Source organism: Crocodylus porosus, unplaced genomic scaffold (genome assembly GCF_001723895.1).
Source record: "Crocodylus porosus isolate Cpor-Errol unplaced genomic scaffold, CroPor_comp1, whole genome shotgun sequence".
In the NCBI taxonomy this organism is placed as follows: domain Eukaryota; kingdom Metazoa; phylum Chordata; order Crocodylia; family Crocodylidae; genus Crocodylus; species Crocodylus porosus.
The window spans coordinates 88427910-88453685 of NW_017728943.1; the positions used below are offsets into that span (position 1 = coordinate 88427910).

Consider the following 25776-nt stretch of genomic DNA (forward strand, 5'->3'; position numbering starts at 1 on the left):
GTGTGCTGCCCCTTGCCTGTACCGTGGGGCTGAGGGGCACTGGGTGTGAGTGGGCGCGGGAGCCAGCAGGAGCACGGGGCCTGCACTGGTGTCCCAGGGCCAGCGGCATCCAGAGAAAGGTGGCACAGGAGCACAGGGTCTCAGGCAGCAGGGGCTCTGTGGAGCTGGGCCATTCTCCCCCTCTCCCTGCTTGTGCAGCTCAGCCTGGCTCCACAGACCCCTGCCAGCCTACGCCCTGCTTTAGGCCCCACCGGTGCTGGCCCTGGGACTTTGGTCCCAAGATGGTGACCAGGGACTGGGGCACCTGTCAAGGGGTGGGGCTATCCATGCGGCCCTCAAAAGCCTGCCAAAACTGGGTAAGCGGCTCTCCGCCTGAAATAATTGCATCCCTCTGGTTTAGGCGAAGTGAATCAACCAAGTAAATATGAAATTTACAAAAAAAGCCAGAACTTTGAGAGCTACTAAATTGAGAGTCAGTCTTCAAGACCTCACAAATATATTGCAGTAGACTAAATTTTTGGCGCACAAGTTATGCACTGAAGACTTTCAGTATACACAGCATTTGTGTTTTTAGCAGCGAAGGTAGGCAGATGTTCAAACAAGCTTTTCCTAATGCTTTGTATCATATTGGACTAATCTGAGACTTTAGCAAATCGTAATTGTTCAGGCATCAACTTCTGCTGAAGCATTCCATTCTAAAACACAACACACTTATTGAAATCTATAAAATGTGTTTTTAAAAAATATTCCATTGATGCAACTTTTAGCCTTTTGGGTAGAGATTACTGAGGCTTCTGTATCATTTTTTCTAATATGAATACCCAGATGATTCATAAATATTAGATTATGACAAAGTAATTACAGTACTGCTTTCTTAAATAGCAGTTTTTTATGATTTCAGACCTTGCATTTTTTAAAGAGATCTGGTCCTTCTTTAAATGAAGCCATTCCTGATAGCTACAATAGATGTCTTGTAGCTGGTTTGCTGTCTCCAAGACTAGTTGATGTACAGCCCTCTAGTTTGAGTCAGGTGAGTGTATATTTAAGTAGTCAGAAAAAATAACTGAATTTTGTTTGAAATTTGTTCTAGAAATATGAGAAAATGAAAATGATCTTCATACTGTTGGTATCAACCCACAAATTATTTTGGTTGACTAACATAAATTTGATGCAAACTAAATGTCATACTAGTAGATGTAAATTTAATGGAGGGATTTTTTGTAGCTTATGGGGAATTGCCCTGACACCTGCTTCCCCATCTGCCATTCCAGTGCTGGCTGTCTGCTGCCTGCCTGCCCCCAACAAGCTTTCCTCCCCACTCTCACCTCCAGCTGCTGCTTAATTCTCTGGCTCCTGCTCTGGTTCCAGCCTGGAGCATAGAATATGTGGTGGCTCCAGGCCAGCCCAGTCATGCAGCAGCAGTTGTGGTGGCAACAGAATCCACCTTGGCTGCTGCATGGCCAAGATGGAGCTGGAGCCATCACATGCGCCATACCTGGTGCTGGAGCTCCAAGGTAAGTGGCAGGAGTGGGGGAGAGAAGGCGGGCGGGAGGCAGGAGAAGATGCAGCAAGGTGGGGGCTTGGCAGATGGTGACTGCAATTCTGACCCCCAAGTTGGGGTAGGAGTCAGCACTAGAGTAGCTGCCTGCTCCCCTGATTGTACTCAATTCCAAGACAAGTGGCCCCTCCCCATATTACATGTGTTTGGGCGGAGGGAACGAATGGTATCTTGGATTTGAGTAAATATATATGTAGCTGTAACTGCCAAGAGTTAACCAGTGATTGGAAAGGTGAAAGCAAAAGTAGATGTACCTTAGTGAAACAAATGAGCTATGTGGTCTAGCAGTAAAAAGTTTCTAACCAAATTAGCAAAATCACTGTGAAATTAGTCTGGGTGTGGTCGTTGACTTTTGCTACGTGGAGACATTGTATAAATTACAATCAAATTTATCATAGCTTGAATGGTAAGATATAACAGTTTTATCCTACTTTGTTACATTTTTAGGAGGAACAGTTGGAAGCTATACTATCAGCTGCTGTCCAGACAAGTTCTTTAGGACTTCTTACTGGCTCCATCAAACACTGGACAGCTGAAGGTAGTGTGCTGATTTTTGTCAACCTTTTTATTTTTATCCTAATAGAATTTGTATTCATGAGTCTTGTTTGTTTCTTTCTTTCTTTTCATAAGAGCAACCAAGTTCTGCTGCTAACCTGCGCTTTGTTCTGGAGTGGACGTGGAATAAAGTAATTTGCACAAAAGAAGAATTTCACCGTATATGTAAGTATTAATGTGCAATTAATTTACAGCAGTTATCTTTCCAATTTGAATGTATATGTTAATATAGTTATATATTATCAGCTCATCTGAAGCTGTATGTTTAGTTAGGAACTCTTTTGCTGCTTTGAAGCTATGTATGGACTAATCGCATCATATTTGTCCTTTAACAGGTGTTCCACTATTCGATGGCTCATGTAATTTCATTGATCCACAAACCATACAATCTCTTCAACACTGTCAGTTGCTTCTGAGCAATCTTAGTGCAGTCTTGAACTGCTTTCTAACAGAAGCACAAGAGCTGACTGAAAAAGGTTTGTAACAGTGTTATCGAATGTAATCTATGCTTTTTTTGTTCTGAAATATGCCTCTGAATGGCACTTGATGCCCCTGCCACCAGACGTTACTTTGATGGCTAGGTAGGATTCGTTTTTTTTTTTTTTTTTTTTTTTGCATGTGGAGCATGTGTTTTGGGGATCATGGCTCAGATCTGAATTATGCCGTTTCAACTTGTGATACTAGGTGCCACCTACACTGGTAGCTTAACAGCTCGCAGTGCATCGCTGTATGGGAATGCCAGGTGCAAGGGTCTCTAACTACTGGGCAGGGAAGATTTGAGAGGTGGGTGGCATGCAGATTGGCAGCAGATCTTGAATTTGCTGAGTTCTCCAAATTTCCCTCTAGCCTATACCCAATATTTATAGATGGCTGGTTCTAATATTCTGATAAATGATCTCTGATTGGTTTTGTTTACATTTCCTTGTTTCACTGAAACTTTTGAAACTGGACTGAATCACATTTCTTGTGGACTTGAAAGTTGGGATTTATATAATTAGAGAAGTAAAAGGGAGGGTTTCGTATCTCGTTTTCCTTCCTCATCGTGGAATGCTGTTCAACCTTGGCATGTTTGTTCTTTACATTAGTTTATAGTCACTGGGAGGGGATGGGGGGGGGACAATGGGGTGAACTATGGTGAATTCTGGGGTGGCCACAGTCCACCCTGTAGCCCCCGGCCCAGCCCCCCTGCTGGGAAGAGCCTGGCGCCAGCCCCAGTCCACAGCAGTCCGCCCTCACCCTGCACAGATTCGGGGGGCACATGCCTACCATGGCTTCCTTGGGGTGCACATAGCAGGAGGATCTGCCGCCCCCTCCCCCCAGACAAGCTGCCGACTCCATCCCATGCCCCACCCTGCCCTAGCTGGGCAGTCCCTGCCTCAGCCCCACTCCCTTCCTTACTATAGGGGCCTTTATGCACCCCTCCATACCCCTTCCCTCCCCGCTTCCTCTACATCAGACTTACCAGCCGGACACTGCTCTCCAAGCTGCCGGGTTGCATATCAGCAGTCAGATTGGTATCAGCTGCTATGGCTCATTAAAAATTGGCCTTTGGTATAGGTCCAAAAAATCTTCATTGGTGCACCCCTAGTAACTTGTAGTGTGATATCTTATCAGTGGGTTTTTAGTAAAAAAAATTTGGTAATTATAAAGTAGAATGGCAACAGTAATTGTGTGCATACTTTATAGGTCTTACAGATTTGACAAACAAGCAAGTTGTAACCAGCCTTATATCTCAGTATGTACAAGTGGTCATCTGGTTTTGCAGGTCCAATCTACTTCCAGAGGGGCTAGGTAAGTTTTAAGCCATAACACACATTTGTAATAGAAGAAGTGGTTACTGCCCTGTGCGCTGTTTTCTTAAAGAAAAATTCTTAACCATAATTTGATAAAATATTCATCAATATAGGCTACAAATGTTAGTACAGTTTGATCAAGATAAACTAGCTATTTCTATTTTTTTTAATGAGCCACAAAATAAGCTTCCACTTTTAATCCAGGAGTACTTTTATATATGCCAAATTTAAGTGTTTGGGGTTTGTAAGCTTCCTTCATAAGTCTTAGTGGTTTTAGATATTCATGTATTTGGGTTTCTAGCAACATGTTCCAAAACAGCCAGTATTTGAAAGTTTATGCTGTTAAAAGTAATTATGCTTTGGATTTTTTCCTGCTTGAAGAATAAAATAGCAGGTGTTTTTCTCATCAAACGTGTCACTTATGAAACTGAGGAATGAAATGAACCTTGTTCTTACTGCCATCTGATTGGCAAACTACTTTATTCCAAAGTAGTCATCTTTACTGTCATTTATGTAAAAATGAGATTTTTCTGTTATTTAATAAATAACTTAATATTTTATTAGGTTTTTTAACTACTTTTCCTCTTGTTGCATGTAGATGATGATATGCAGTTGTCTAGGCCATTCTACAATTATCAACTAATACAAAGTTACTACTCTGGTCATCGGCAGAAACTTGAACGTTTATCAAGGTGCGGTTCCTCCAAGAACTCTTGAATGTTACTAAGCTTGTAAAATTAGAAATTGATTTCTTTTTAAATCGACAACTTTTTTTGTTATAAGTTTCTGATTTTTATGCAGGCACAAATTCTGTTGCACTTGGGCTGTTTTCATATGTAAAGATTATTTTGTGTGGTTTCTGGTCCTCTCTGTATTTGTTCATTCTTTTTATGAAGGGAGCTCATTAAATCCAAAAAACTGAGTGACTGCTCAGATTAACATGCATGTGCAGCTTCATTAAATTGGGGTTTCTTACGTGGGGAAAAAAATAAAACTGAAAAGTTATTGTCATCTAGAATTTCTATTGAAACACTTAAATATTTGTTGTAACAGACTTATGGAGAAAAGTTTCAGTCTTTCTTACTGTTAAGTTTTTCTTTTATAAAATAAAAGTAGAGTTATTTAATTTTGATACTTCAATTTATGGGAACTTTTTTTACTTTATAGTTTCTGTAGTAAAAGAGTTGGTAGTAAGAGAGCCTAAAAACCAGACAGCCTCAAAAGAGTTAATAGTAATAAAGTCTAATTGCCAGACAGCCACAATTAATTTTGTTTCAAGTGTATTAAGAATTTAGGATCACTACTAAAATACAAGATTATTTGGATTACTTAACATTTTTTAAACTTTTCCTTGGCTAGCTTAGCGTCTCAGATTGAACCAGTTGAGGTTTCTCCCTTTCAACTCATTCAGAAGTATGCATATTCCAAATTTAGTTCTCATGATTTTAAAATAGTCATTTCCATTTTAGTTTTTCTTTTTATTGCTATCTGAGTTTTCACAACCAGTATTAGAATTCTAACATTGTGTTTTTTATTTCAACAAATTCATGTTGCAGAGGGAAATGGGACTCCGATTGCTTGATGATTGATGGACTACTTTCCCAGTTAGGCAGTCCAGTTGAGAAGTTGTGGCGAAGAGATGAAGGAGGAACTGGAAAATATCCCCCTGCCAGCTTACATGTAAGTAGGGTTTAAAGAAAAAAAAAAAAAGCAAAATATAGTGAGTGACTTAACATGTGAACAATATTTTCCTTTTTTTCATGACAGGCACTGCTTGATCTCTATTTGTTAGAAAATATTGAAGAAACTTACAAACATGCAATTGTATCCTTTTGGTAGTGTTGTACATATTAAAGATATAATCAAGCAATAATATTGTTGAAAATGTTTTTTAAACCTTTGTCTTGTATGCATTATGAGATTCAATGATAAATGGAGTAGCATAGGTAGGAGAAAAAATGTATGGGTTTTTATATTTTTGTGGCTAAAAAATTTCTGGTTTTAAAAGGCTAAATAGAGAACATTTTACTCTGATTGAAATCTATCTTCAAATAAAAAGGTTTTATGATTCATTTTGCTACACATTTGTGTAACAATTTGATGTGATGCACAAAAATGTTTGAGAATTTTTTATCTAAAAAGTAATGGCTACCTAACACTACTTGCAGAAATGCACATTCTTGCTGAAATCACGAATTCTCCAGCACAACAAACAATGCTTGCTACTGTTCTAGTAGACAGGCAGATTGAATGCCAGTGAGAGAGAAGGGAGAATTGTAGGAGAAATGCTTGATTTTCAGGATACCAAGATATATGCAATAGTTGTTTCCCTTCTGCTCAGTTTACTGCTTAGCCTAAGCATGAAGGACACTTCCAGATTTTAGGCATTGGTCCCTGTCAAAGCTGTCTTACTGAAATATGTAACTGAAAAAGGAAATAGGTCAGAAAGAGAAGGTAGGAGCAACCAAAACCAGTAAGTAATACCTGTTTTTTCCAAGTTCAGTAAGGTTTGTTTATTTCACAGTAGGATCTTTCTCATTTGTACCTAGTTTTTTTTATTTTCTCCACAACACAGGTTTGTGGGGGAATCTATGAAATATAGTGAAGTCAAGGAACCTAGTTGCTGTAGGATTAAAAAACAAAAGCTATAATGCAAGTGTCTGCTTTGTTACCTTAAGGCTCCCTTTTCAGGGTTATCCAGATGTTTTAAAATTATAAATTTTAAACTTTGTAAAATTATTTGTAAACAACTAAATTATAAAATTATTACAGCTTCAGTACATAAAAACTAAAAAGAAGAGTTTTGGTTTTGTTTGGATTCTTTTCTTTTACATTGATTCACGAAGCAGCTTTGGGCTTAACTTGTCTTTCTTCAGTTACAATGGGCTGCAAAATTGCAAGACTGTTAAGTTACTTCTGTCCTTTATCCCTAAATTCAAAGAAAATGTTACTCTTAAAAAATGATTTACCTTAATCAAATATTTACTCAGACAATTTATTTGCTGCTAGATATCATGCAGTTCTTTCCAAACAAAATGGAGACCTCAATTGACTCGTTCCCAACTGCTTTTGCTATCCCTTGGGGTCTGGTGAAGCTTATTCAAGGCTTTTGGCTTTTGGATCACAATGACTATGAGGTATGTATGTTCATAAAAGATGCATATATTTGCAAAGTTACAATCTCACTAGTCAAGTAAGATATAAGCTAGAAGCTTCACTTTTTACATATTGCTAACGCATAAATTAAATTGTCGGCTAGCAACAATCAAATGCATTCAGAAATCTTAATTATAATTAATTTTTAATTAAATTAAACTTTCATTAATATAATCAACCTTATTTATTCCTAATGTTTGAGTTTTCCAAGTGCCTACTAGGACCCAATTCGGCAAAACATTCTGTTTCTGCTCAGTAAAACATGAGCATATTTCTAACATGTTACATGATTATGTAGTTTTCAAAATGCTTTATTTTAAAGCTGTGGGTTCAGTATTAAGATTTGAGGTATGGCACTGTAAAGGCTCTCAAACCAAATGCAGATCTAAATTTGTTGGTTTTCCATGCTGTGGTTAAGCTAAGTGGAAGTTCTACAGTGACTTGTAAACAAATGAAGTACCAATCACTGAAATGTGGCCTCATCAAAATGAGTTTATTAACATGACATAAAATGAGGAAATCCTGGTTTTTCTAAACCTGTGACTTCAAATTATGATCTTCAGTTCAATTTGTTATATTTTTAACTTAATCATGTGTTTAAATGTTAGGTATGAACATATACTACTACTGATCTTGTAAATGCACCTGAAATCTGTTGACTTTCACTTGGGAAGCTTTAAACTTTTTATCGTGCAAGGAATGTCCATTTGTTTATAGCTCATAATACATTTTATTTCTAACCTCTGCAGAATGCGTTGACCCTTCTGTTTCATCCAGCTACAATCAAAACAATGTCATGGCAACATATGAAAATTATTCAAGCTCTGATGTGTCAAGGAGAGCATAGACGAGCCCTGAGATATATACAGATGATGAAGCCAGCCATGTCAAATAGCAGTGAAGTGCAGCTTCATCTCACTGTGTTATTGTTTAATAGGTAAAGCTGTAAAAGATATCTTTAATTATTTTGTTGGATTGTAATAGCAACAAGAGTTTCTGAATGCTTAGTTTTAACTCTGTTGATATACAAGGCTTCCTGCAAAATATTTGATCATAATTAATCTGTACATCGTATGTATTAATTGCAGGTGCATGGTTGAGGCTTGGAGTCTATTGCGACAGCATTCCACCAGGCTAAACATAGAAGACCTGTTAAAACACATGTTTGAAATCTGTCAGGAGATGGGGCTAATGGAAGATTTACTCAAACTACCATTCACCAGTACTGAACAAGTAAGTGTGAACAGGAAGAAAAATTCTCTAATTAAAGTAGTTTGGAAGAAACAGTTAAATAATCTTTTTTTCTCTTAGGAGTGTTTAGAGAAGTTTTTGCAAACCTGTGCTGGTGTTCAGAATCATGAGTTCCTGTTAGTTCACCATCTCCAGCGTGCCAACTACATCCCAGCATTACAGTTGAATCAATCGTTAAAGGTTAATCTCATGGTAAGCTTGAAAATTCTGTTGAGTGGGCCAAATGTACCACGTGTCATTTGACTGAAAATCATGTGATAGCCTGCTATAAAACTTTCTTACTCCCTTCGTTTCTAATATCTAGTATGTTTAATATGAGCTGATGCCATTTCTTTGACGCCAGGAAGTAGCTGTTCAATGTAAATTACAACTACATTTTAACAGCTGGAAAGTTTTCCGGTTACAAATCCAAAAAGTAGTTTTAGATCAAACTTACATTTAAGCTCTGTCATTCTGCATTTGGAATTCAATGTTAAATTTTATTGCTAAAAGGAAGAGTGTCTTTTTGATTATATTTGTGCAGTACTAGATTTAACTAGAATTCTTGTTGTAGACATTACCGGATGAATTTCATGGATAATGTACATGTATACATACCACACACACACAACCACACATGATGTATATAATATAGTCATAAAAATAAAAATGAGAAGAAACTAGGTCACAGAATTGGGTATGGTATGAGAGTATCTTCCTGTGACATAAAAGGTTTGCTGTGTTGCCTACTTTTGTCTCTTGCATGCTATTTTATTAGTTAGCTGGGCATGGTCTGGGTACTATGCTATGTAGAGGGGGGTCATGGCTCAGGCCCTGATCCAGTTGGTGGGGACGGGCACAGCCCAGCTCCAGTCACGGCTTGGGGCTTGAGCCTTGGGAATTTGGCAGTGTGGGAGGGTAGTCATATTAACTGCCACTGCTCCCCTGCTGCCAACTTTCTTGACCAGTAGGGAGCCCTGCAGGCCAGGTGTTATGGCTCCATGGGTCACAGGTTGAGCACTACTGTGTTATAGTGATTTATAATCCATTCAGTGATTTATGGAAGAAGCGTTCTTCAAGGAATTGCAAATTCATACAGTGGTTTCGCAGGTCAAGCTCTTATTTAGATCCACCTATATCTATATATGTGTAAGACTCTTGTAACTCATAACAAGTAAATTCTTCCAAAATAATTTAGTTGTACACTCAGCTGAACAGTTGTCAGTATTGTTCTGGCCAGTAGCATTAACCTTTTAAGTAAAACTACTGTTTTTTAACTTGGCCTATTTTAGAGAGATGCAAAGCTGAATTTTAATAAGAGAGAATTTTTATCATTTAATATTGAAATTCTGAGCAGGAAGGTGCTGAGTGGAAGAATTGTTGTTAACTAATGATTGCCGATAGTTTAACCCCTTCACTATTTGCCATCAGTATTGGCCTATAAACCAGTGTTTCTCAACCCATTGGTTGTGACCCAAAAGTGGGTCCCAAGAATATATGAAAAGGGTCATGAATAAACTTTAAAAAAGATTCCTCCTTTAAAGGAGAAAAACCATGGGAAACTGTGGCTTTTCCCTTGCAGGCTGGCAGAGTTGCAGCCTACAAGGGGTCCTTGCAGGGGCCCCCCATGCCTCACACATGTACCCCCAACCCCACACACACTGGGAGGCTGGAGTCTGAGGGGCAGTGGGTCAGAAGTGAGGGGCACTGGCTTGGGACTGGCCATTGATGTTTACAAATGGGTCCTGGAACAAAAAGGTTGAGAAACCACTGCTATAAACAATATGCATCAAATGGTAGAATTTTTTCTTTGGTCTGTGTGATTGTGTATATTAATATGTAGAGCTAAAATTATTTACTTTATCATAACTCCTTAAGAGTCTTCTGTATATTTAAATTAATTATGTTTGTATTTGCATGTGGCTGATTTTTTTTTTTGCCTTTTGTGCTTTGTTGTTTTTTGTTTTGTTTTTGTTTGTTTGTTTTTTGTTTGTTCATTAGAATGACCATGATCCTCGTTTGAAAGAGAGATCTGTTGCCAGAAATTCTATATTGGATCAGTATGGAAAGATCCTTCCCAGAGTGCAGAGGAAGCTAGCTGTCGAGAGGGCCAAACCTTACCATTTGCCTTCATCGATTTTGCGGGAAGGTGAATTTTGCTTCAAAACTCTGATTAATTTTTATAGGTTTGTATTCGGAGATCTGATATGAGGCTTCTTTTTTCCCCCCTCATTTTTAGTTTCAAGGCCCAAGCCATTATCAACAGTGGCAAAACAAGCCACTGCAGCAAATGTGCTTACAAGAGCAACTTTCATCAATAATGTATTGTCCAAAATTGGAGAGGTGTGGGCAGGAAATGAACTGAAGAGTAATTATTCACAGTGTGATAGGTAAGAACTTCCTAAGTTACCTTATGAAATTGCTGTTAAAGCTACAAGCATGCAAAAAAACCCCTGTAAGCATTAGATAAGTTCAGTAACAAGCAGATTTGATATCAGAAATATCTGAGCTGTTTTCAAAGCAATTTACAAGGGCATGCTTTGGCATATAAGTATCTTTGTCTGATTTGGAGTCCATTAAGCATCACATCTTGATGTTACTTTTAGCTTTGTCAAAGTTATGCTATTTTCTCAGAATCATAGTTTTCCTTCACTTATCTGCCTCATGCCTTTTAATATGAGAAAAAACCTATTTAAGGAATGTTAAGATTTCAAAGTCAAGCTCTTAAAAGCTACAAAATACCAGAATTAAGCTTCCCATGAACTTTTTTGAGCCCCATTGTACACAGTCTTTGCATACATGCTCAAATACTACTTTTTCCCCACAGAACACCAGCTTCATTTCAGCCCCAAAGATTAAAGTTCGGCAAAATTTTAAGCAACGGGGAAAGTGCCTGACAACCTTAACCATAGTTGGTGCTATCAGCTCTACCTATAATAAACTTTAATCCAAATATTTTTGGCCTGTCAGTGGATGATGATAGTTAAATTCCTCTTTCATCTGTAGTCCTAGAACTGAAGAACCACCACCTGAGCCGCTCCCTGGTACAGAATTACCTGAACCATTCATTGGAACCCCAATTACAAAGTCTTCATGTAAAAGTTCCAGGTAAAGTAGAATTTCAGATTAAAATGTTAAGCAGGTATACGATTAAGATTCACATTCTTGAGCACTTGCCATTCTAAATATTTAAGTAACTGAAGTTTTACTGAAGTACTGTATTGTAAAGTTAATAGCATTCACAGTTTTTTAAGTTGTTTTGATAATTATTCTATTTTGCATTCTTAAAATTTATTTCTAGGACAATGGTTTTATAATTGCTAGAAAAAATATTTTTTCAGTGTGATAGGTAAGAACTTCCTAAGTTACCTTATGAAATTGCTGTTAAAGCTACAAGCATGCGAAAATATTTTAATCCTCAGACTCGAAAATTTTTGCTTAATCAGTGAAATTGGAGCAACTCTCAGCATGCTTGTATTGCCCCAGTATGGCAGTAGTGAATACCCTACGAGAGGAGTTGAAAACATTGAAATATTTTTCTAGTTTCCACATCATGGAGCAAGACCCATGAAGTTGGAAAACTTGGGGTTAGTAGAAGGGAAGGACCTGATTAAGGGCGAGACCAAAATAAAGGTGTGGTGGACATGAGGGAGAATACATTTGAAGGAGGGTGGTAATGCATGCATGGAAGCCTTGGAAATGGATTATAGGAAGAAGTGAGCCTAGACTAAAGTCTGTTTTGTGGCAAAGGCATTAGGCTGTATGTCAGGAGATCTGGGGCAAATTCACTTAATCTCCCCATGCCATAGTTCCCTATCTGTAAAATAGGGGAAATTTATTTCTGTCTGTGTTATGTCTGTTTACATTGTAACTTTTTTTGGGAAAAGACTCTACTTTTTGGGGATTAAATTGCAGTTTAGGCAGTATAACACAGTTAAGTCATATTAACAAAACTTAATAACATGTTGGACGGTTGATTTATAGAATGTTAGAATAGCACGAGGAGTCATCTAGTTTAATGCAGTATCCTGCTGTGAAAGCAAGGTCTTTCTCTGAATCTACATCATCCCAAGCATGTGTTTGTCTACCCCACACCTAAACTTCTAATGATGAAAGTTGCACAGTCTCTCTAGGATTATTCCATTGCTTAACCAGCCTCATAGTTGGTTAGAAAGTTCTTGATATCTAACCTAAATCAGCCTTGTAACTTAAACCTGTGTAACTGATTCTCAGTGTCCCCTGTGGAACCAGAGAACAGTTGGTTCCCATTCTCCTTATTGAAAACCTTTTGTAGTTGAAGACTGTTATCAAATCCCATCTGGCTTCTCATCTCTTCCAGTCTTTACGTGTATGTTATATTTCCTAATCATTTTTGTTGCTTTCCTTTTGATTCTCTTTAGTTTGCCCACATCTTTGCAACAGATGCATTAAATATTCAAAAGAACGATTGGGGATGTATCCTCTGACATTCATTCCTTAAACCAAAAATGGCATGACAGGGGATGGGTCGGTCAAGACAGGCCCCATTGGTATACTCTCCCGCTATTATTGGCCACTCTTGGAGACAGGATACTGGGCTAATGGACCATAGGTCTGACCCAGATAGCATCCCTTACGCTCATGAAAGGTGGTGCCTGAAACTGAACACAATACTGCAGGTGAGGCCTCATCAGCTTTGAATAGAGTAGAAAAATCAGTTCTGGGCTATATTTTAACATTCCTCTTGATTAGTTTCAGTATGTTGGCATTTTCTATAACAGTATATACTAACTTGTTCTGAGTGTGATCCACTGTAAGCTGCAGATCCTTTTTTTAAGTATTGCAGCCTAATTAATGCATTTGATTTTGTTCCTTCTTAAATGTTGTAGTTTGCACTTCTTACTGATTTCATCCTGCTTGTTTCAGACAGCTTTTTTAATTGATTAATTTTTTTTGAAACACAGTTCTGCTGTCCTCTAAAATGTCTGCTCACCCACCCTTTGGAACATGACAAGGGATCTATGGGTCCTCTGGCATCCCATAGGTCTTTGCTTATTCTGCATTTCCCCCCTCTACCCTTTGCCTCCCCCATATCAGAGAGCAAGGAGAACAAGCCACTGTCTGTGAGTGCTCTTTTGTTTGCCCTACCTCTACTCTGCCAATATGGTTGTCCTTTCCCTACTCTGTCCTCCAAGGCCCTTTTGATTGCTGAAGTCCTCTGACTGGAAAGCATGCTATTGCAGCAATTTTGAAATGCTCTGTCTGGGGGTCATGATAAGAGGCTGCACATCTATCTACAGCTGAAATGCTCCAGTTTTGAAATGGTTCAAAGTGCAGCTGCACTTTTAAATTCCTTAGGTGTTACTTTTGCCTCCACCCTTAATCATTCATTTTTTTTAATTATTTTTTATTTTTTTTATTTATATATAAAAAGGTTTTGCTACCTCTGCCTAGGGTATAATATTGCTGCTGAAGTTTTTAAGCTGGCCATAACTGCTGAAATTTTGATAGAACTTTACCTATTGCCTCAGCTTAAACTATTTTCTAATCAGGAAGAGCATGGTGAATAATACTACCTACTTCTCTGTGGAGAGGGAATTTAACTTGCAAAGCTTTTGCTCAGAAAGGAGCGCTCACATCCCAGAGACTCAGCTGCCAAGTTTGTAAGTGTACTTTTTCCAGCTGATGAAGGAACAGTATGGCAATTGAAGCAAAATCTAGGTTCGCCTGATTTATGTAGTTTCATGCTGTCTGTGGAGGTACCTCTAATAACTAAAAGTTTTTAGAATTAAAAGCCATCTTCAAGGCCACATACTTATTAATTCATGGATTTATCAATCAGGCTTTATTAAGCTATTGTCCAAAACAAGAAAAGCAGGTAATCTTTCTTGTAAGGTATCAGATTAGACTATTTTAAAGCAAATTTGATTTTCACATTTTAAATCTAAAACCTTGACAGATTGCTGGATTTGGTGGTTTGTCCAGTTCCTCTGTATTCTCCAGCACTTGAGAGGAATTGGCAGACACCCTGTAGAGTTGCTGCTTCTTGCATCATTTCCAACCCACTGCAGTCAACCTCGCAGAGTTCCGTGTCTCACAAGAAAGTTTCAAGACCATCGGAGTTAAATTTGCTGGAGACTCCTATTGTGGTTAAGGTATGTAAAATTGCTACCCTTTTAAGTATTTTAAACTTTGTGAGAAACATCACAATACATGATATCAAATGTATAGGCATCAAAATGCTGGCTCTCTAAAAGCATTGTATTTGTATACATAATGCCATTAGAAACCATACCTAAAGAGGAAAGGAGTCTTGTAAATCAGTATGTTATTTACAACTGTAACAAAAGAGCACAGGGTACTCTGTTACTAGCAGGGGCCTGAGTGGCATCTAGGTAGCCTGCAACTGCCTGCAATGCCAATTAGGCAGAGTTACCTGATTGCGAGCAGGACCCAGCTGTGCTCTATAAGAGCTGAGCCCTGAACTGCAAAGAGGTGGCAGCTTGCACCAGCAGCTGGGGAGAACACCACCTAGCTGGGGTGCTGCTCAGAGCAACATCTTGGAGGTAAGAGCTGGGGCTATGGGGAAGGAGGAGGCCCCATGGTCCTGGACATGACAGAAAACTGTGCCCTACTGGGGACAGGTGGCCTGATGGAATTGTCTATCAGTAGAGAAGTTTCTGATGTTTCATGTAGTTAATTTGGCTTTTGACTCGGTGCAGAGCGCATCTTTCTTGTTTTCGGCTGTTGACTAATGTTAGATGCTTTTGTGTGTGTAAATCTCAGTCCTTTTCTTGGAGCTTTTTGGCTATAAGACTCTAATCCTTTTGTGAACTTGCCTGACTACTTACCTTCAATGATACCTTGTTGCAGTAAGCTTCCTCATTGAACTATTATTGCATTCTGTATGTGTGTGTGTGTGTGTGTGTGTGTGTGTGTGTGTGTACATGATAAATACATAAACAATATTTTTCCATTCATCACACATGCACGCCATGTATGTATATATGGTATAGTAAAAGGAAGAATATATAACTATATTTCTTTTAACTGATCTTTTAACTCTTCACATGGAATAGTCTTCTACTGAATCCTTTTTAAGAAAAGGTGAGCAGAACTCAGTATAGTATTCCAGATGAGGATGTCGCTTTTCTGATAGTGAAATAACATTCCTTAAGATTTTTGGTTTCATCCAATCCCTGAAAGATGGAAAGGCCTCCTACATAGCATTGTGTAAGGGGCATGTCACGGTTATCAAAAATAGTGAAAAATCAGCTGACAGATCTGGACTGCCATTTGGGATGCAGCACTATTCTGTGGCTGTGGTCCTAAGGACCTTGCCCCATGCACCTCTTTGGGGGAGTCCTTGGAGGACTTGCTACAGTGTCTGTATTAGTAATCTTCACCTGCGGGGTTTAGAACCCCTATGCCCTTTCTCTTTGTTTAGAGGTCATGCAGGTATGATGAGGAATGCAGTGCATCTGTCTTCCCTTAGTTGTTGCAAGTATTTTGCAACATAGTGGTATACTTGAATTATAAGTATTCGTTTTAATAGGCATCATCAAATGCAAGCGAACACACTATTAATAAACTCAAGGAACATGATCTTGTTTTGGTATTAGAATAACGACTTGATCAGTTCTTGACATTTTTTTCTTTGTATTCATAATGTTATATCAGTACACTTGTGGAAGTCTGTGTTTGTTCATTTTTCTGACGCTCTTCCCCCCTCATGCAACAAAAAATGTCCCTGATCTTTTGTGCATGAGAACAAAAGTTCCCCTCGTACACAAATATGCAGCAATATTTTTATTAACTGATTTAAAACTACAACCAGAATTATCCTGAGAGATGAAAGGTGTGATGGGCATGATGTACCATTAAGGTATCTTAATTTGCTATCTATTAAATTTAAAAAATAATTTAAATTTGCTTTATCTATTAAATTTTAAAAAATGCATTTAAGAATTCATTCTTTCTGTTCCAGCCTTAGTTTGTTTGGAGTAGACATTTTGTGTATAGTTTTCTGTTCAGTGATCAGAAAACGCTTTACTGTTAAAGCAAGATGTTTTCATTTTTATAGAGAGCCAAAGCTTTGGCCACATCTGCTGCTTCCTCTGGTTTCCCTGGGTTTACTCCTCAATCTATTTTGAGATCCAGTCTTCGTACCACACCTGTAGCAACTCCTTCTGTATCACCAGGAAGATCAATAACTCCTCCTTTACGGGCAAAGGAAACCAGAATTTCTTTCGTGGAAGAGAACATAACTACAAAATGGACAGCTGGGGTAAGCTGAGCTACACCTTGGTTAAAGGAGATGCTATTACTAAGACTGATGCTTGCTAGACTGCTACTTGACCTTGATTTTTAAAGCTTTCAATAAAACATTTATAAACTACGTAATACATGTAAAGTACTTGCAGTAGCAGTATGAATTAAAAAGTGCTGCTAATAGAATCCAGAGGCATCCTTAATTATGTCAGTTGTGGTAAGGTATTGGCCATTTTTTATGGCTGCCATCTTGTCAAGGGTATTATCAGATGGAGCATACCTGATGGTGGAATTCAGCTTTACATAATTCACCCAGAATTTAACAGTCCTGTCCTTCAGTATCAGTTTAACAGGTGATACCAATAGATTGCTTTTTTGCTACAACTTCAACTTGTGTTAGATCCTCTCCAGGTTGAGTAGAACTGGGGGGACACGCATGTTTTTTGTTCATATCAGGGCAAAACTAACATCTTCCTCATAAAAACCTTGGAAAGAGAATGAGGGGAGGGGTTGAGAGCATACACCATACCCCAGCAGAACGTCCAGTACCCCAGTTGATAGGGCATTTATTATATGCAAGAGAGACCTAGGTTCAAGCTCCTGTTTTGAATCAGTCAGAATAAGTGTTTAAATCTCAGTTTACCAAAGCATAAGTGAATGCTCTGATTGACTGTGGTTGAGGCTTGTAACTGCAGTTTTGAGATTAGAAACTGCATCCTGGACCCAAAAACATTTCCTGTCAAAACTCATGTCCTTCATTTGTGTGAAAAAAAGTTTGCTTGTGTCCCAAGGAACAGATTTTGTCCTTCAAAATATGGCCTTATAATATTCACGATACAATCAGTGACAGTGCTAAGAGTTAGACAGCTTAACAACAAAGTTGCACTTTGAACTGTTTGATATCAAGGGCACTTCCCAAGAGATCTGACCTTGTTCTGCTGCACTGGAATGAGCACCATAACCTTTTGCCTATTTAGTATGATATCATATTCAATATGACCTAGCCCATTTAATATGGTCACACCTGGGATGGGGTGGAGCGTAGGGTGACTTTTTTTTTTTCCTCTCCTTGGTCTGCCATGTTTTCCTGATCAAGAACTAGGAGTCTTTCTGTAAAAAAAAAACAAAAAAAAAAACAAAAAAAAAAAACCGTGCATCCTGCACAATCTAATCTCACCGAACTCATGCTAAATTTAAGAGATGCTGCATCCTCCTTCCACAGAGCATTTTAGAAATAGAAATCCATGTGGATTCTTAAAGAACTTATGGACAAATAGGAAATAAAGCTGATCATTGCAAAATGTTCATCCCTGAAAGTATGGGGGGGGTCTTGTTTTGGCGGGGGGGGATACCATTAAGCATCTCCCTTAACTTTTCTACTATTCTCAGTCTCTGTATATCACCCTGCAGCTAACAGACATGCCTGACATGACACTTCTCTTTCACAAGCCCTGCACAGGTATAGATAACATTGGTGTTTCACTCCACAGGAACTAGTTGACTTAATCATTATGTTCTGTAGGGAGATAGACTCAGTATTCCCTTTCTCATACTGGAGAGACTGTTTAACACTGTTCTCCTCAAATAGTTGGTATTCTGTATCTTGTCACTCACCAGAAGCCTGGATCCTCAGAAGGCCATTTCATGATGCACTCACTATGCTGTCTACTGATAAGAGAATTCTGGGCTAGGGGCAGAATTTACACACATCTGTGCAAGTGATCAGAAACCGGTTCAAATCTGTAACACATCAGAAGTACAGTGCACATAAACTGCTTTCAAAATGGCCAGAACTGGTTTAAGATAAACCTGGATGGGTGCAGGGTCAGACTTAACTGATTTAGGTTAAATTGATTTATTGAACTTCTGTCCCAGATCCCCTTCATATTCAAATTAATGCATAGTCCCCCAGCATTCCAGGATGCTTTGCAGCTCCCCTGCAACTGCCCCTCCCCCACAGAGTGAGTGGACTAGCCTTGGCCCGAGCTGTCTGTTCCAGCTGAGCAGGGAGGTGTGCTGTAGCTCTCCCCAGCTTCTGGCTTGAGCCACTGCAGGTATATGGCTGCATTTCCAGAATCACAAGTGAATGTCAGTTTACTTGTTCATCAGTTCGATCTATAAAATTTGGACTAACTTTTGAAATTTTAATCAATTCAGCTTCGGGCTTTTTAACTGTTTGTACTTAGCCCTGTTGCTCCTATTTTCATTTCTTTCAGTTGAAGTCTGTTTCCAGGTGCAGTTTTTCCAGATTCCAGCTTCTTTTTGTTTGGGAAATTCTGTATGGGGCTCCAGTTGCTCCTCCAAGCCGTATGCGCTTTCAGTATTGTCTTCTATTCATGCCTCTGAGATGGAGCATCTCCCAGTTCTGTGGATCTGTTTCAGTGTTATCTGGTCCTTCTTTGTGATATCTGAACAGCAAATTAGGTCCCATTTAAAGTCCTAACCAGATTCTGGGACTCAGCTGTTTTGTTTTTTTTTGGCTTCCTTATTGTAGCAGGCTAATGAGCTGTGCATTTCAAAATCTTGCCCCCTTCCTATAGACAACTTTATTAGCTTTATTCTTGAGCTCTTGATAGTTCAATGTTCCTGTGTCCTCTTGTACTCTTCTTTCTGAATGGATTGAAAAATGAGTGGATATTTTGGAATAGCAGTCTTTTTGCAAAAGCTGCATTTTAAAAGGCTTGGCTTTCTGCCACAAGGATCCCATCACTGCTAGGTTTTTGTTTTTTTTTTACAGAGGTAGATGTCAGTAAATGAGTCTTGTAGGAAAGCGAGCCAGCAGGTATGAAACAAATGAAGTTTCGTTACTCCCAGATTTGTAATACTGTTGACTTCTCAGTGATGTTCATGAGGTGTCAAACACCTTGCCCAAGCAGGGAAGTTGCTTGGAATGCCTGACACTCCCTACCCTAACCCTAACCCCCCATTTCCCCCCTCCAGATCAGTACAAAATCTAGTCTTGGGAAATTGAAGACTTGTATAATGACAGTGCTGATGATTTTACTGAGCACAACATATGTGATTCATAGTTTGATTTAAAAAGTTTCATTCACAAATAGTCAGAGAAATCATAGCGAATACTGCTTTAATAATTTAGGTGTATTTGTATGTAAAACTTTATCAGAATCTATGTGGGAGTTGGGAGACCATTGAGGCTATTTACAGGAAAGACCACATCCTAAGGGCCTCAGGGTGTAATAAATTGTTGTTGATCTATCTACACTTCAGCCTAGGACTAAATGAATAGCGCACATTGGCATATTAATATAAATATAAATTTAAAGGGACATCATCATTTGGATTAGACCAAATCTTAAATATTGTTTTAAATAGGGACAGTCTCAATAAATTAGAATTCTTGGAAAATGCTTTTTTGGATTTTAAATTTTCTATTTTCCCAAACTTGAACACATCAATGGATTCAACTAATAAGTGAAGTTATAAAAAGGAAATAATCTGACCAAGTCTAGTTTTGCCTACCAAGTTGAAAGTCTTCAACTAAATATTGGAAATAGTTTTTAGTTGATAGTTAAATCAGTTTTAAAATGAAAGTTTTAGAAGCAAAGCTGATGTTAATATTATGGGCTTCGAAATAGATATTGTCAGTACCTTGCTTACTGTTACATTGATACACTTTTAAAATGCCAAATGTTTAACATGTTTTTTATTTTTGGCAAAATCTTGAATATCATTAATTGCTTGTTTGCCTTATTTTTAATAAAGGTGACAGGAGATGATACACAATTTATAGCTTCATCTCAACATAGTCTTGGAGTTCAAATGGAGGGCACTGTGTCTAAGAACAGAGATGAAGTTGTTCCTTTTACTTTGAGCAGTCATGAGGAAGATCATGTTGAATTGGATGAATCATCAGAAGACATAACAGGAGATGACCTGGAGAAAATGGAAGTCAGCAAAGAAACTAGTGATTTTTCTGCCAGGTCAGACCAAACTACTTTGGAATATCAAGATGCAAAATCACCAGGTGATTTTGAAGAAGAAGTCATCTTTATAGCCTTGAAATCAGCAGATTCCTCCACTGAAGATGCTGCTGATGTACAGAAGAAAATGGAAGAAGTTAGTGAAGTGGTAGAAAACAAACCTTCACAGACTGAACAAGCAGCTTCTTCAGAGTTGGAGAAACAAACTGGTATGTCTCATTGTGTAATAGCTTGTTATCTAACAAATTGAAGGTTTGGATACCTTTAAATGTTACTTTTATTGTACATTAGTTACATAGTGCTACCAGATGTAATAGCAGGGATACTTGGAAAAGACTACATTATAAACTCTTGTTCTTGGGCATCTTATATTCTGTGAATAAATTGCCCTTTGGGCTTACGTTTAGTCGCAGCCAAGAGACTGATATTTCAGGTCTAGGTGGTCTAGAGTGTGACAGGATTTTCATTAGGTTAATTTATTTTGTATTTAGAGTTAAGTAACTGCTTCATATTTGGCAGAGACCGAGTTCTCAATAGGAAAGTCTTTGACCTGTTTGAAAGTAAAGTAGTAGTATTTGTAAAGAGAATATGGGTTTTATCTAGCATTTCCCTCCTCTCCATTTTACTGTTGCAAGATGTGGTATTTCTGGTACCAGGACATTCCATTTATGGTATTCGACATCCATTTATGTCACCTCTAATTTTGAAATGGCAATTTTCACATCAACGATTATGCACTGAAGTATTAATGGCCTCTGTAGATGGTTTGAATGCAACTAAACTACAAGAATTCTGCAGTCATGGGGAAGACCGGTTGTTCCCATTGAGGTGTCTCAGATCTTTGTCTTTGTGACCAGCAGAAGTTCCTAAGTATGGTGTCCATTACCACAATCCAAACATGTTACAGGTCCAGCTATCTAATAAAGTAGTTTAGTTGTCTGGACTCTCCGATCATGCTTCTTGCAGTCAGACAAACTGATGCTTTTCCACACGCTTTTCAATGCTGGAAGTATCCTTATATGATTTCCCTTGTATCTTTTGACGAAGAGGATGTTTTTCATGTTACTGTAGTCATTTCTGTAGTGCAGGGGAAAGGCTAATATTAACAGTTGCTGGACGCCCAGGTCCAGCCTCTTTCAACTCAGTTAATCATCATTCAGGGATACGAGATAGGAGGGGGTATATTGAACAACCTGTGGTAAAATGAGGAAATTGAAATAATAAAGGGCGAAAAGACTTATAGAAAGAGCTAGAAATGCCCAGAGTCCAAGAAAAGTGGAAGAAGCAGACTGAGAGACAATAACATCTGATTTTAAGAGCAGATGCTGCTGCTTGATTTTCTTCAGCTGCCAGTCCAATAATGCATTGAATTTTAATAGCGAGAGAGAAAAAAATATTTCAGTTCTCCCAAAAATATTGCAGTTCTTTCAGTTTTTTTCTTTGAAAGAATATGAATACAGTAGTAATGAAAATATGAAATCAAATTATACTATAATGAAAACACTGTGTACGCATAAAGCTTCTTCCTTTGTAGTAGTAGTAATATTTCAGACTGTGCACTTATAGGCTTAGATATTCCATTAGATCTCTTGCATCTGAAACATTAATAAAATGCATAATGAAGTCTGTATATCACTTAAATAAACAGTTTAAATGTGGATAAAGCAAGTAGCTCCTTGTTCAGTTATTAATTCTGTTCCTAGAATTTGGGGGAAATTTGAAAACTGAATGTCTCACCCTTCCTGAAAATGGTGCATCAGTGTATCAAGCTGCTGAGGCCTCTGCTTGTTTGACAGCGAGTGAAAGGTAAGTATATAAAAATAAGTAACTCAGGTATCCAGAGATGCATATCAATGGGCTGGCTTATACGTCAACTTTGTTTATATTCTAAAAATAAAATAGAGAATAATGTTTAATGGGTTCCTTGCATCTTCCTGACTATGGACCCATTTATTGTAGTATAAACATCCTGCAGGTTCAGCAGTCAAACTTTCTTTTTAGTCACTGATTTCAAAGTACTGTGGTTACAAAACCATCCACTCTCTCATAAGACTATTTGAATAACGCTTCCAGTGTGTTTTGTTAAATGGACGCCATAAACTTGAAAATCCCTCTTGTGTTTGAGAATTTGTATACTTTGTGTAGTATCACCCACGTTTCCGATAACTGAAAAATTGTTGTTTGTGGCTAATGTACATTAAAGAGCCTGCAGAGTCCATAGAAAAACTGAATTGCCTATGGTAACATTATTGGTATAGATCTTACTTTCATGTCGTTTGTTATAAACTTTTTGTTACAAGAATAATTCTGCAGACATAACTTTATAGGAATAACACTAACTGGCTTGAATCATATTGTTACTAAATGCATGGGTGTAGTTAAGATGAGCCAGGAATCCAATGCTAATAGTTTGTGGTAGCAGGTTTGGGTTTTTCTTCTGAGTTTGTTTGCAGTGTCTGAATTTTAAAATGAGAAGATGTCTATACAAGGGCCAGTCTAAAGCTTTCTATGGAACTTGTTTCTTTTCAGTTCACAAGGTGAAACAATCAGTCAGGAGCCCCAAATTCAGTCTTCAGAAGAAAGAGAACTCCTTATTACAAGAAGTTCACAGTCCTTGGAACCACCAAGAACAGGTAATGTTCTTACCTGTAATGTACTTACCATTGCAGGTCCCCTGGCACAGCTTTACAAGCACTCATGGTGCTCTGGCAAGGTGCCAGAGGACTGGAAGAGAGCCAATGTGATCCCCATTTTCAAAAAAGGGAGAAGGGAGGACCCAGGAAACTATAGGCCTGTTAGTCTTACTTCGGTCGGTCCTGGGAAAGCTCTTTGAGAAAATTATCCAGGAGCACATCTGCGAGGGACCGGCAGGGGAGTGTATGCTTAGGGGCAACCAACATGGGTTCATCATAGGCAGGTCCTGTCAGACCAACCTGGTGGCCTTTTATGATCAGGTCACTAAATCCTTGGATGCAGACATTGCAGTGGACATAGTCTTTCTGGACTTTAGAAAAGCCTTCGACACTGTCTCTCACCCCATTCTTATTAAAAAATTAGGCGACTGTGGTGTTGATTCCTACATGGTCAGATGGGTCATCAGTTGGCTGGAGGGCCGTATGCAGAGAGTGGTGGACAGGTCTTTTTCGACTTGGAAGGACGTGGGCAGTGGGGTTCCGCAGGGCTCGGTCCTCAGGCCTGTACTGTTCAACATCTTCATCCGTGACTTGGACAAGGGGGTGAAAAGCACCTTGTTCAAATTCGCGGATGACACTAAGATGTGAGGGGAGGTGGGCACGCTAGAGGGGAGGGATGAGCTGCAATCAGATATGGACAGGTTACAGAGGTGGGCAGATGAGAACAGGATGGGTTTCAATATGGACAAGTGCAGGGTAGTGCACCTGGGGAGGAAGAACCAGCAGCATACCTACAGGCTGGGGAGCTCCCCTTTCACCAGCACAGAGGCAGAAAAGGATCTTTGAGTCACTGTTGACTCAAAGATGAACATGGGCCGCCAATGTGAGGATGCAGTCAGGAAGGCCAACCGCACCTTGTCATGCATCTACAGATGCATCACAAGCAGGTCCAAGGAGGTGATCCTCCCCCTCTATGCAACCTTGGTCAGGCCTCAGTTAGAGTACTCCATCCAGTTCTGGGCACTTCACTTCAGGAGGGATGTGGACAACACTGAGAGAGTCCAGAGAAGGGCCACTCACATGATCAGGAGGCAGCAGGGCAGGTCTTATGAGGATAGGCTATGGGATCTGAACCTGTTCAGCCTCCACAAGAGGAGGCTGCGAGGGGATCTGGTGGCTGTCTATAAACTGGCCACAAGAGACCAGCAGGCAATGGTAGAGTCCCTGTTCCCCAGAGCAGTACTGGGAATAACAAGGAACAATGGCCATAAGCTAACAGAGAGCAGATTCTGGCTGGATATCAGGAGGCGCTACTTCACAGTCAGGGTGGTTAGGATCTGGAACCAACTTCCAGCGGAAGTGGTGCTGGCTCCTACCCTGGGGGTCTTTAGGAGTAGGTTAGATGAACACCTTGCTGGGATCGTTTGACCCCACTACTCTTTCCTGCCATGGCAGGGGGTTGGACTTGATGATCTGCTCATGTCCCTTCCGAACCTATTAACTATGAAACTATGAATGTATGTATTGGTATGTTAACTGAGCTGAAGCAGTAGAAAATGGGAACAAGTATTTGAACTGTCAAGGTTAAATATGCCACTTGTCCTATCGCTAAACACTTTTGACAGATTCAGGTTAAGCTAGTACTGTAATGCAAACTTGCCTCAATTTGTAGGCAGAGTATAGATATCAAGGAAAGTCTGTTCAGAAAACACAGTCAGTATTTTTATTGAATTGGATATCAAAGTAAATTGGCACTCTTATAAAGTTTCTTTTGAATGGAGTTTGCTTTTACATGCATTGCATGCTGCTTCATATTCTCCAGTTTTGCTGTAAACTACATCAAGTGTGCTATGGGACCTGTAACCCTAAAACACCCTTCAGGTTGACTGCAGGGTGTTTGGTGTCAGGCTAGAAAAAATAGTCAGGTGACATAAAAGCTTTTTTGTAAAGTCCTGAGAAACATCAGAAACTATGATAGAGGGTTAAAAGACTTCTGGATTGTGCTGAATTCTCACTGTTCAGTTTTGGTTTTACTATGTGTAAACCTGAGCAAATATAAGCATTATTGGGATATTTCATATTCCCATACAATAGTTGCTTCCTTTTTCTGTGTGTCTACCAGGATAAAGGTGTTAGTTTGCCAATGCTTTGCTAGTTTATTTTATAAATCCCCAGTATTCGTACAGCAAACTTAATGACAGACTCATAAAATGCACGTTTTTATTTAAAAAGGAAAAATTAACAGGGAATTTTTTTTCAGCTGCAGTCTGTATGCTTGACAGTGAGGAAGTCATTAGAACTCACTCAGAAAATCAGCTTGGAAAGGAAACAGGTACAGACATGCATGGAAACCAGAACCCAGAGGAGGCTGCAGTAGCAGAAAATGTTCTCTTGCAAGAAGAAAGAACATCTTCTAACAGGGTTCCTGAGACTCAAGTTCATGTAAGAATTTATTTTCCCTTTTAAAACAGTTATTGCAACATTTAAATCTAAGACCTTTACATAGCTGGTATCAAAATGTTTCGGTGTAAGCTCTAAATCTTTTTAGTTGCTTAACATATGCCCTTTACTGGGGGAAGAGAACGTGTAGTCCTGTTTGTTTCCATAGTGTTGAGTACATTGGAAACCTAATCACAGTAATGGCTATATGTTCTTGGGGG

At 38.9% G+C, this 25776-nt stretch overlaps 1 protein-coding gene across 1 annotated transcript in view; it reads left to right on the forward strand.

The window, feature by feature from the left end:
* The window catches only part of AHCTF1 (AT-hook containing transcription factor 1), a 59650-nt gene that overhangs the window by 24547 nt on the left and 9327 nt on the right, over positions 1 to 25776 (forward strand). The window contains exons 11-31 of the mRNA XM_019549755.1: positions 902 to 1030; positions 2006 to 2096; positions 2189 to 2278; positions 2449 to 2589; positions 3800 to 3904; positions 4505 to 4598; positions 5463 to 5586; positions 5674 to 5730; positions 6897 to 7043; positions 7812 to 7999; positions 8151 to 8295; positions 8374 to 8505; positions 10294 to 10441; positions 10532 to 10682; positions 11299 to 11400; positions 14231 to 14426; positions 16355 to 16558; positions 20266 to 20692; positions 22187 to 22289; positions 23013 to 23116; positions 25377 to 25558. Of these exons, the coding sequence (XP_019405300.1) occupies positions 902 to 1030; positions 2006 to 2096; positions 2189 to 2278; positions 2449 to 2589; positions 3800 to 3904; positions 4505 to 4598; positions 5463 to 5586; positions 5674 to 5730; positions 6897 to 7043; positions 7812 to 7999; positions 8151 to 8295; positions 8374 to 8505; positions 10294 to 10441; positions 10532 to 10682; positions 11299 to 11400; positions 14231 to 14426; positions 16355 to 16558; positions 20266 to 20692; positions 22187 to 22289; positions 23013 to 23116; positions 25377 to 25558 (3060 nt within the window). The remainder of the gene's footprint in view (positions 1 to 901; positions 1031 to 2005; positions 2097 to 2188; positions 2279 to 2448; positions 2590 to 3799; positions 3905 to 4504; positions 4599 to 5462; positions 5587 to 5673; positions 5731 to 6896; positions 7044 to 7811; positions 8000 to 8150; positions 8296 to 8373; positions 8506 to 10293; positions 10442 to 10531; positions 10683 to 11298; positions 11401 to 14230; positions 14427 to 16354; positions 16559 to 20265; positions 20693 to 22186; positions 22290 to 23012; positions 23117 to 25376; positions 25559 to 25776) is intronic.